The 12,082-nt window shown below is 38.5% G+C and overlaps 1 protein-coding gene across 1 annotated transcript in view; it reads right to left on the bottom strand.

The window, feature by feature from the left end:
• DAP (death associated protein) overlaps positions 1-12,082 on the bottom strand; it is a 52,710-nt gene that overhangs the window by 3,624 nt on the left and 37,004 nt on the right. The window contains exon 3 of the mRNA XM_059471057.1: positions 880-922. Within this exon, the coding sequence (XP_059327040.1) occupies positions 880-922 (43 nt within the window). The remainder of the gene's footprint in view (positions 1-879; positions 923-12,082) is intronic.

The raw sequence follows: 12,082 nt of genomic DNA, 5'->3' as shown, positions 1-12,082 counted from the left end.
AAGGGGGACAAACATCATATGCCAGAAGCTCTGGGCATTCCACTGGCTCACAGGGCAACAACCATACACTGTTTTGTTTTGGTTTCGTTTTAATCACTTTGTTAACTTGTTACATTTGGTAATTTTTATTCTTCTCCAACTTGCTTCCAGTGTTCCAAGATCTGCTTTCCTCAGACCTGACATTTTCTGCCTTCCCTCCCCCGATGCTGCCAACTGCCCATTCCTTATGGGCTAAGGAAAATGGCATCAGCTCACTCCTTCCTATGGGATCTGACACAAGCACAGCATCTCACAGTAAAGCACACTACAACCCCCAGTGATGTAAGGTAGCCACCACACAAAGCCATGATAAAACCCTGCCACAATGCAGGAATTACTGATCACATGATTAATGGCTAGTTAATACTAAGGATTTACAGGTCCTGCCTGCTCCTAAAGTCCAGGGAATAGCACCCTAAATCCCAAGTACCTCACGGCACATATGGCAGCTGAAACACTCAATCTTCAAGCATGTAACCTCACAGGCAGGAGGGTTGCTCCTCATCACAGATCAAGCTACAGCAGCAGTTTAATATGCAGCTGCCTCCAAAGGAAATGAATACAGTAATATCTAGCTTAGATATAAAAGGATGATCCAATAAACTTAAAGTGCTAAAATTCAAAGAAAAACGGGGGAAATAATTTCAATGAATAATTTCAATTTCACACAAACCCAGAAAGAATGCTCAAAGGGCCTTACATGAATATAGAAAACACAAAGCCTCCTCTCACAAAAGAGGAAGGGGTATGAAAAAGATTAATTTTGCTCTGATTGGAGGTAATTCTGAAAAGCTTACGGTAATTTTGCTATGGCTGAGAGAAATTTACTGATAATCTTACCCTAGCAATGACACCGGAGATGAACACCGCTGGCTTAGGTGGGCTGAAAAAAAAAAGAGAGATTATTTGTATCACTTATTTAGAAGGTAAAAAGGAAATCACACATACAGTGCAAAAAAGAAAGGTGGCATTTTTGGAAGCTGATTAATTTTTCAAACAGACAAGACAAATTTTCTCTTCAAATGACTATTGCCTTAGTAGTACTTACTGCAGCCAAAACCAGACCTTTAGGTTTTTGCTCCTATTACTTCACAATGATTGTGACAGAAGAGGCTAGTCCAACAATATTGCTTCTTAAAGCTGAGTCTTTGTTTGCGCTGGTTTCTTAATCCTCAAATTTTTTACATAAACTGCCAGCAGTACTTTAGACACAGTGTATTTGTATTGCACAATTGAAACTGTAGCTGGACTAAAGTCATTGCTGTGTTAGAGAATAAAAGGAATTTCAAGTTTACATCTGTCAATCGAAAAAATGAGGATTCTGAGTCTCAGAAAGAGCAACAGACTGCACTTTAAATTACAGATTTTCAAGCAGGTAGTCTATTACAATAAAAAGAAACATGTCTGTAATCAAACAAATATTGAAAACATAAAGCAAAGCCTTTCCTGGTTTCTCATTTGCAGCCCCTCCACCCACACCAACAGGAACAGACTCTCCACAGCCAGAGTTCTCTGTAGCTTGGTCAGCACAAGCCATTGGTTTCCCTGATCTCCTGAAGTGACCACCTCTACCTGGAGGCTACAGCACAGCCACATCCAACTGCTCGCCCTGCTGGCACTGCCAGAGTCTGAATTACAGACACAGCAACCTCAGTGCCTCTGGGGCAGGTAAAACCACACATCTGCATGGAGTCTGCAGAAGGGCTGGGGCCTGGAGCTCCAGAAAATCTCCACAGCAGGGGTAATTCTCCTGTAAGAAATCCAGGTAAGCTGAGTCACTGCAGAGGGAAGCAGAGGTGTCCCTCCCCTGAGAACACCTGTAACTGAGAACTCAGAGCAGCTCCATTAACCTGGACCACAAGAAGGGTTCTACCCCAAGATGTTACAGCTCACAGGGCTGGAACAACACAAGGCACACACAAATCAAATGACTTATTAGAGGAATGATAGTGATTACTATGATGCACTTTACAACTACACAGCTTGTAAAACTTTATTAACATGATGTTGTGTGAAGTTAAGATAACAAGCAGCACAGTATTAGACTTGTTATAATGAGCTCATAAATATTGCCTGAGCCCTGTTTAAGTGATGGTATTGCTGCTCAGTATCTGAACAGCCTGGTTATTTAACAAGGCTCAGCATCCCTCCTAGACATTTTTAAAAAGTCAGAAAGACAAGGTTAGAAAAAAAGGAGAAAGGAAAAGAGTTCTGCTCTAAAATACTTCCATGGAAGAATAACAATGATATTTCCTGCCATGAGAAATAACATTTTAATAGCTGTATTAGACTTTTTCTATCCAATTTTCTGTCAGTACAAACTAGTAACAAGCAAAGATCAATAGCAAAACACTTCCATTTCATTCTAATTATACTGAGCCAATTAGTATGCTACAGTCTGCATGAGACTTACTGGATGCTGAGTAACAAACTCAAAGAAATAACTCTGACTGAGAAAATACAGATGTACTGCAGTGGTTCAAGGTATAATTCACACATTTACACCATGACATTATAAAGGAAATGAACAGTAAATGAAAAAAAAAAGTATGATAATTTATTTTTCAACTATACATGGAATCTGGCTTTAGTCACACTCAGAGAAACTGTTTTTGCTTGACATTATATTATTAACAATACTGGATGGTGAAAAAGTCAAATCAAATGGATTTTTTTTTAATATTCTTAACATGACCTTTCAATGTTCATTATGCTTGGATGATGCATGAAATTCAAATCAACATTTCCCCAGCAGAGCCTGTATTTGCTGAATGTGCCATGAGCTGTTCTTCAACTACCACACTGTATTACCTGCTGTGGAGTTCTTAATTCTTACTTCAAAAACAAGTGCAATGTTCTATGGCTTTGGCCAAAAATGACAATCAGAAGGAATCTCTTGCATAATGGTCATTTCAAAAACATCTTTTACCACTGCAAATTACAAAAATCTGCTTAGAAACCCCAGCCTCCTGTTAAAATGTCATGCTATTCATGTTCACAGAGCCCAAACTTGCAAGTGTTAAGTCTCCCAAGTACACAATAGAGCTGGATATGGTTAGACTATTTGGCAGATTTCTGTATTTATTTTAATTTGTATTTATTTTAATTGTACGTTCTTTTGTCTCAGGAATTAGGCTGAAGATCCTGTAAAGATCATTGTCATTTTCAGGTAAGCTAAAATCCAGTCTGAGGTTTATGCTTCAGGTAGTACTTCAGAAGCAGCTAGCACATCTTTATAAAGAAGATGAAAGTCAGCAGTACCATTTTCCTAGTAAAAACTGTATTTTTCAGACACAAAGCATTTGTGTTGAACACTATCACAACACAACCTTGCAGCCTTGTTTGTATGCAGTGGGTTCTGTGACTGCCTTTAGTTACACTGCCTTGGAAACAGGACACTGATTAGGCTCTCCCAAAGGTGAGTGGTAAGCACCGAAACACCTCACTTAGAGTTCATGTGGGACACTCTAGGATAGTGCTGACACACACACAACAACCTAACAGGAATTTAGAGTTGCAAAAGGTATCTACTCCCTGATGCAGCTGGAACAGTTTTCTCCTTGACTTTCCCCCTTGTTTGTCATCTTCATGGATTTTTTGACTGGACTCCCCCTGCTCCATACTAGATTTCCAGTTTTTAAATGGAAGTACTAATGGGAATGCTGACCCAGCTTCCAGCTCAAGCACCTCTACCTTCCATCCACAAAGATCTTGCAGAAACCTTGGCACTTGTCTCTGGCTGCCCCAGGTTTCCATGACCAGCTGCAGGTGCACACAGTAATGAGACTTTACCTCTCTATTTAACTTGTTACACAGGAAAAATGCTTCCCTCCTACAAGAGACACAACAGCTTAATAGGAAGCTCATTTCCATGTATTAATTATCCAGTAGCAGGGAAAAGGACCAAAAGCTGGCCAGAAATTGGAATGATTGTGTTGCTATTTATGTCCCATGTCAAGCCACTGGCTTTCCTTACATTTCTACCAGATTACATTGTTTCAGAAAAAATCTTAAAAAAATTAGTATTATTCCTTATCTTTGATGATCTATAGAACCAGAACCAGGCCAGAGCATATATAATCACACATCTGTACTAATGAAGAATTCAACAGATCAGAGAAAGGCCTGGATAATCAGTCACTGATTCATGCTTTAATTTCATTCCTAATGAGAGAAATCTTTCCACAGATGAACTTTGTCATAATAAATTCAATCTCTACTGCCAGACTCCCAAATCATGGGCTTTTGTGGACCCAGATTAGCTGCCAGGACCATAACTCTCTAATTGCACTCTGAGACATCTACTGGGATTGCAGTGTTGCAACATCGCTCATTATCTTTCCCAAGAACTTCCTGAAAATAGAAACAAAAATGTAGAACAGGCACAGGCTATCATTGCTACATTTATACAACACTTTTAAGTGCTTTAAATTCTATTGCTGTTTTATACAAAGCACAACCTACATTTCCAGTATTTTGTAAGCTGTGATGGTTTTTCTGAGGATATACTTAATCTGATGAAAATCGGTTTGACAGATGTTGTTTTGAAGATGCAACATTCCTTTGTCTAGGCATCAGTAAACAAGAAAGCAAAAAAAAATTTATTTTCTGACAAAACCTGATTTTGTTTATACATATTCATGCTTTACTGCTATTTAATGCACACATTTATTTAAAGTTAATGAATAGTCAGAGCTGATACTGTGTAAGGAACACAGTTTTGTGTTTGCCAAGACTGGTTAGTGTTTGTGTCAATACTTTCAAAGCAAATCCTTATTTTGTTCTAACATATGGAGAAAAAGAACACATCTGTTAAGATCTAAGTGTTCAGAGAACTTACCCTGATTTTACATGTGCGATGCTGCACCTGTTTAACATCAGATTCTCTATTGGATTCATTTCTCCTGACTGTTCAAATAGAATAGATTTCTATTATTCCAAAATACTTAGCTCAAATAGGATCTTTATCTGACATGGAAGGCAAATCACAAAGATGAAATAACTTGCAAAGATCATTAACTAGATGAAACGAGGCATTGATAATACTAAAATCTTGTGCCTTCACCTCAGAGGGATTGGTTGAACTGAAGTATGACAGACATACTATAAAGACAAACACAGTGACACAGGAGTCACTGTGAAATCTCCTAGAGGCCACAGAACACACATAGAGCAGATGAGCATTTATCCAACTCCATTAAAACAGAGATCCTGACTAAATCAGTTTTGTAACTCAACAGGGAAATTTACAGTTAACTGTATCTCTCTCTATAAATGCAGTGAAGGTGTGCACATATGTGCAGAGGCTGTGCACGTATGCACACAGAGATGACACAAATTCACAGCGGTTTCACAGTGGGCCCAAATGCAGAACAAAGCAGAGCACATTGCTGTGGGGGGGATGAACACCTGCAGCCACTCTGGTGTTTGGTGCACCCAAATTACCTACTGCATCCCTTACCTGATAGGATGGAATGCATATAATGCTGGCTTCCAGCAGAAGTTTGAAGAGCAGTTCCAATCTGGAGGAAGGATTGTGAGCACTGCTCACAGTGCAATCCAAACCAAAAGGCTCCATTCAGAGATGACAAAACCAGGAAACACCCCCAAACATTGCTGCTGTCCACACAAACATAAAAGCTCCTAAAATGGGAAGTGGGTCTCACTGCAGCCACAGTGGAGAAGGTAAGTGCCCCATGTACACTGGTGATCAGAAAAATCAAAATAACGTACCAAGACAAAGAAAGAATGAGAAAAAGCAATAGTAAAAATAGTAGCTCACAGTATACCTCTATTAAAATATGGTATTCAGACCAGGAACACCATAAGTGAAGAACAAGAACAAAAATATAGATGGAAAAAATTGTTTAGAGAGCACAAAGAACCCACATAAGGAGACAGCTAAGAACTCTTAGCATACAGTATACAAAGGAGTAGGCAATAGTGCTCTCATCTACCTTGTTACAGTACAAGTAGAAAGTGACACTTGCAAAAGAATAAATTTAAAATTATTAATATTAAAATTATTAATAGCAGATACCTTTAAAATAGATTTAAATGTAGACTCTCCTGAAAATAAGGCATCAATCTCAAAATTTCCACTATGCCAACATTCAGAACAGGTTAGCCCACTTTAAAAAGGACAAAACTACATAGATGCAAGGCTTTTATTAGACTGGATGATTTTTTTTTTGTCAAAATATGTTAGACTAAAGTTATATCATTAAAACTGCATTAAACTAATCTTCTAGATGGAATTATTCATATTTAGGATTAAAGAATGCAAATGATTCATATTTATCTTTTCATATTTGTGGGAATTAATGGTATGTCTTAACACTGGTGATCACCTTTTGCTCTTTTAAGTAAGCCTGGCAAACAGATATATGGAATCTATAAATACATGTTTTTCAAAGACTTTGGAACAAGAAATTACCTCATCATTTTTAACTACCCAAGAATAATGCTGGAATTTGTGACTTGATGTTTCCTTGTTTTAATCAAATCATCCACTGGCATGTACTGTGACTCATAGTTGGCCTATAGCTGTGGAAAGCAAAGGAGCAATTTCTGTGACAGGCAGGGAAAACACAAAGGAGAAATTCCTGCAAACCAAAGAGATTCCAGCACAGCACCTGGGGCTGCACCCAGCTCCCTGACCCTGCAGGCAAAGGCAGCACACAGACAGCATACACTTGCCCCTCCAGCACCCCAAAACAGCAAGGACTTGAGAAGTGAGCAGAACCTTCCACTGATCAGCTTGCCTTTATTTCCCTGCTCATTTCCAAATAAACACCATTCACTTTCCTGACAATTAACTTAGGCAAGCAAAATGAAAACTATATATGAAATACTAAGATCTGCAGTTACTCATTGATTCCCCAACTGCTTCCTAATGAGAGCAAGTTTTGTGGGTTTTTACTTTTTTTCCTGGCATGATATCCACTCCATGAACAGGTTCCCCAAGTATTCTGAGCAGAATTTCTTTTTCAGTCAACAAAACATCATACTTTAAACCTGCCCTTCTATTTCTGCAATTGAAAGTATTGTGCCCAGTTGTTCAAATCATTCACCTTAATCTTCAAGGTTGTTTGGGAATTTGTATTTTCTGGTTATGAAACATGAACATTAACTAGTCTTAGTTTCAATCTAATGCTTCTCTAAAGATGTCCAGATACGTCATTACAGGGGTGCTTATTGGAATTTACAGAGTTGCCTTTGATTTTGGCATTGTCTGCAAAAACAAATTCTAAGCTGATTAAAACCACACTGAGATGATTAAAATCACACTTCTCAGCAACAGAACAAAACTAACAAGCCTGCTCATCAGCTTGCTTGAAATAATTTCCCATTGGTTGTAATACGTTTAGGTTATCAATTTTATGGACAGAAAAGTAATAATTAGTCTGACTGACTACCAGAGGGAAATGTTTTAGCTGATTGCATTGGGACATACAGTATCTGATATTCTATGATTATTTATTGTGTTGAGGTCATTTATCTGCCAAAGCTTTCAGATCTTTAAGATCATCCACAGGATGGCACTGTTGAACCTTAGAGTCTCCTGCAGACGAAGAAGGGAACAACCTCAAAAACATCCAGGTGCTGCAGAAAATACTAAAACAAGTAAAAAGCAGTACTTCCCCTTGATGACAAATGCTGACAAAACACAGTGCATATACAAATACACACAAAATTCTTACACATACCTAGAGATGCTACTTTGGGATTCAACTTTCCTGTCTGCGTGTCTTAGGCTGTGCCCTGACACACTCCAAGAGAATGCAATGCCCTATCAGAAAATTATAATTACTATTTATTTTGCTATTCACATACAAGCAAATCGGCTGTCCTGATCTTTTAATGAGGTGGTAAATGACTGGCCATTACATTTAATAGCAACTGATTGACATTCACTATTCTAACATTCACTATTAAGGCATTGCAGCATATGGCCTGATTAATCTCACCAGCCTCTCATTCATCTTTTTAGTTCAAGTATAGCCCATAAAAATAAATTATTTAAGAAAGAGATCCCATCTCTTATCTATATTGTTATACATGATACAGCTATCAGAGAATAAATTTCTCTTTCAAGCTGCCTTCTGATCACAAAATGAAGATTTAAGTATTTCACCTTTTCCATAGACTCAGAGGATTTAGAAATAGTCCGCAATTCTCCAACTGCTGGTTGATTTATAAAGGTTCCATCCTGTTATTGCAGTATCTCCATTAGCTCTTAGTGAACACCCATGACCAACTTCTCACATGCAGCTACTGCAGCATCAGCCCACTTAATAATCTTTAACTACTTAACTGTGGAAAAAAGTGAGCTGTGAAAACTTATATGAAGTAAGCAGTGCTTAAATGGTGATGCAACTCCAAGGAAACTCTAAAATAAGGAAGGAAATAGGGTAGACTTCAAGCATTTGCAAAATTACCAAAGACCATGGTTCAAAAGGGAGAGAAGACCAAATTTTCCACGTGTTTGTCAGGTGCTGAAGTGCATCCCTGTGCACGTTCCCATGACAGCAATGCACTTCCATGCTGAGAATATCATGAGCATGGGCCTGCACTGCAGTCTTGGCTGCAGAGATGCAGGAGTCAGTTGTGGCACTGTTGTACTCCTCCATCTCTCAGCAGATGAAAGATGGAGTGCAACTGGAAGAACAGCTTGATGCTGTACCAGGAATAGAGGATGTCAGTGCAGTGAGAAAAACATAAGAAGATAGAAGCTGAGAAGGTGAAAATCTCATCATTTCTGCCCAGGTGAAGCTGTGTTTGTCTCAGAGCCACACAGCACTGGCCCGAAATTTCCCAACCTTTCCTGTTAAGAGTTCATAACCTGAATCTTGCTTTCCAATGTTTCACAGTATTAATCATTCAGTAGATGTGCACCTTTCACTCTCCTAGTGCTTTGAGCAATTGCAGTATCATTTGTTATTATCCCCAAAATCAGTGCAGACATGAAGTCAAACGTGCAGGTATTGCACATGCATAAACACTACATCACCTTCCACAGCCATACAACTGTAGTGAGAAGCCTTCTCAACCCAATTTTACACTCTTCATTCTGAATGTTTTCCATTCCACACCCTACTGTTATGTGAAGCTCTCCAAAGGAAATGTCTCTGCCCATGGCAAAAGGGACCATAAGGAATTTCCTGTCCATTTCAATAGGCCACTCCTGGGGAAGCTCTGAATATGATAAAGGATGCTGTTGGAAGGTCATGAAGATGCTCTGGTAGTATCAGATGCCAGCTGAAGGTTGTGTAAGCTGACTGTTCTTAGTCAAAAACTTGCTTTAGTTCAAACCCTGCCAAAGTTATCGACACAATTTTCCCTATTCTCCAGTGGCAAGTGGAGTCATAAATCATGTCATCCAGACATAGAGAACATTCTTTAAATATGCAATTTTATATTCAGAGCTCACACAGGAGCAACAGAAGATGGAATTAAGAAATGTTTTTAACTTAACAGCTTACTTTTAATAGCAAGAAACCCCCTAGTCCCTAATACACTTAGCCCAGATAGGTTTTTACTGTGACACAAGACAAGGAACTAAGTTCTCTCAAAAGGATTCAGACACAGGTGCATCTTCATTTAAATGAACTTGTTGAACTACAATTTCTCCACAGAGAAGCTGACCTCCACTGACCTGAGAGGAAGCAACCACTCGATTCCTCCACTACCATTACGGTGCCTGTGCTGAGAGGTGGTAGCTGGAAAGGCAGCATCACTTTCCATCCAGAAACATCCAGTCCCCTGAACACTACCAGAACAGGCTGTTTCTTCCTTCCATATTAATCTTATGGGTTTAATCTGGAAGGTCAATATCAGATATTACTACAGTCATCTGCAAAACTTCCACTGTCAATGGGACTGGGACTTGGTGCCATGAAAATACACAGAAAATAACCTTCAAGAAATCAATAGCAATGGGATTCAAAGCATTGTAATCTGAAGGATGTCAAGAGGAGTTCTTAGACACTAAGCTTTCACTCTGTGTGAAATAAATGTCTAGCTTTGTAAAGTGACAACAGAAGCCATGACAATTCAAATGGATAACAGATCAATGTGCTGTTAAATCTGAATATAGTACTAAAGTAGTACCCATTCATTTCAATGGGCTGTAGAAATTTTAAAGCAACTACAAACTCCTGAATGTCAATACCACTAGTGATTTTTCTGTTAATCAAAGAAGAATGACTGCTACTTTTCTAGTTCAATCTCTTAGATCTGCCACTTCTTGGTGTTCTATTTGTTTGAATGGCTTTAGTAACAGCAAAAGCAGTTCATTTCCTTAAAGAAGCACCATAGCACCCGCAGGATAGCAGCTGACTACCTGGCAGAATTACCTTCTACCATACAGAGCAGGTTAGACTACGTTTTTTCTGTTTGTGGTGCACATCTTTGCTTCTTCACTTTGCTTCTATGGGACATATAGACCAGCCTCTCTGAGGAATGAAAATAAAACATGCATGCACAGTCTCAGCTGAGCTTACATTTATTAAGCAGCAGCAGTACTAGTGGTACTTCATGCTGCCAGTTTGTACTAGTATTTTATACTCGTCATTTCCACACACAGCACAACAGAAAAGAACGAAGATGCACTAAAAGTTACTAATTTTACTTTATCCACTACCTGGTGGGACAGTTCTGGCTAGAGTACTGTCTAAAGCTGCATTTCCGTCCTTCCAGCTGAAGGGTGTCCCCAGCAAGAACACCATTTTTCCAAAATAACTGCCTCGTGTCAGTACCTTTGGCCACTGTCTGGATGTTATAACAAATGACAATATAATAATGGGAACTGACTTAAGAAATCATTACCATACTCACCTTTGAAAAGTGTACCTATCTAAGCATCATCTTAGATTTGTTTGGATTAGCAAAATTAACAATACCATTCCTCTGTACGCTTCAAAAACCTATTTCTGTAATTCTGTGCATATTTGGACATAGAACCATTTTAATTAACGGCTTTTTATTTACTACTGAATTGCAACATGCTTTGTAAAAGCCTATTAACATGAAAATGCAGATTTCCCATGATTCAGGTAATCTTTACTTTTATGTAGTAATGTACCCAGTACATCATGTGAAGATTAATGAAAACATACAACACCATAATCAGATTTTCAGATCATTAAAAAGTGAAATAGCAATTGTCACAATAACTACACCATCTATCATACTCACAGCCAATTTGTAAACACTACTTTTTATAACTTTTCATAATGTGGGGTGACTCATAGCCTATTCTTTTCAAATTTTCCTATTTGGAAGAAACATTTTGTAAATAGGAGCAATTTCTACTACAAAAATGTATTTTTGATTATTTATCTCTTGATTCGATTATATTTCCTTATTTCCCCTCACACCTTTAAGACTCCTCAATATGCTGGGACTCAGGGCTAAATATGTGTGGAATGCTGATTATTTTAAGAGTTCAGTATAAAACACATCCCTGCTGAGTTTTCATTACGAAAGCAAGTGGTTAGAGGGAGCTCAAGATCTGCACGAACAAGTACCAGAGGAAATTTTTCAATGGTACTTTTTTGGCAGAGGGTACAGGGGAGGTAATGATCCTGTCCTTCTCTAACAGCCTTTTAGCCCCCAAGGACTTGATCCCAAACCAGTAGTTTTTGTAGTTGTTTTTAATGGCAAGACATTAACTATGCAACAGTGGCAAGTTAATCACCACGCTCTTTATTTTCTATGATGTGATGACTTTGGATAATGTATTTCCAAAGTCAGTGCTTTCCTGAGAAAGCATCTCTGTAACTTGCAGCATAATCACTTCACGTGTAAATACATCAGGAATTTGGAACCTGTAGCAACCAAATTTTGCTACAGGCTGGAGTGTAAGATGATGCACTGCCTGACTCAGCTGAACTCTTCTGGATTCACATGATCTTAGACACAGCTGAAAACCTTTGCAACGAGAAGTCCTAAAAATACTTTGGAGGAACAACAGCATCAATGTAGATCTTACAGTTCTTCCTCTTTTTTTAATCTAAGACTCAGGAAGAGGACAGAAAAT

This window comes from Ammospiza nelsoni, chromosome 1, assembly GCF_027579445.1.
Source record: "Ammospiza nelsoni isolate bAmmNel1 chromosome 1, bAmmNel1.pri, whole genome shotgun sequence".
Classification (NCBI taxonomy): Eukaryota; Metazoa; Chordata; class Aves; order Passeriformes; family Passerellidae; genus Ammospiza; species Ammospiza nelsoni.
The sequence above is the reverse complement of the archived record's forward strand: the minus strand, read 5'-3'. Positions and strand labels throughout refer to the sequence as shown.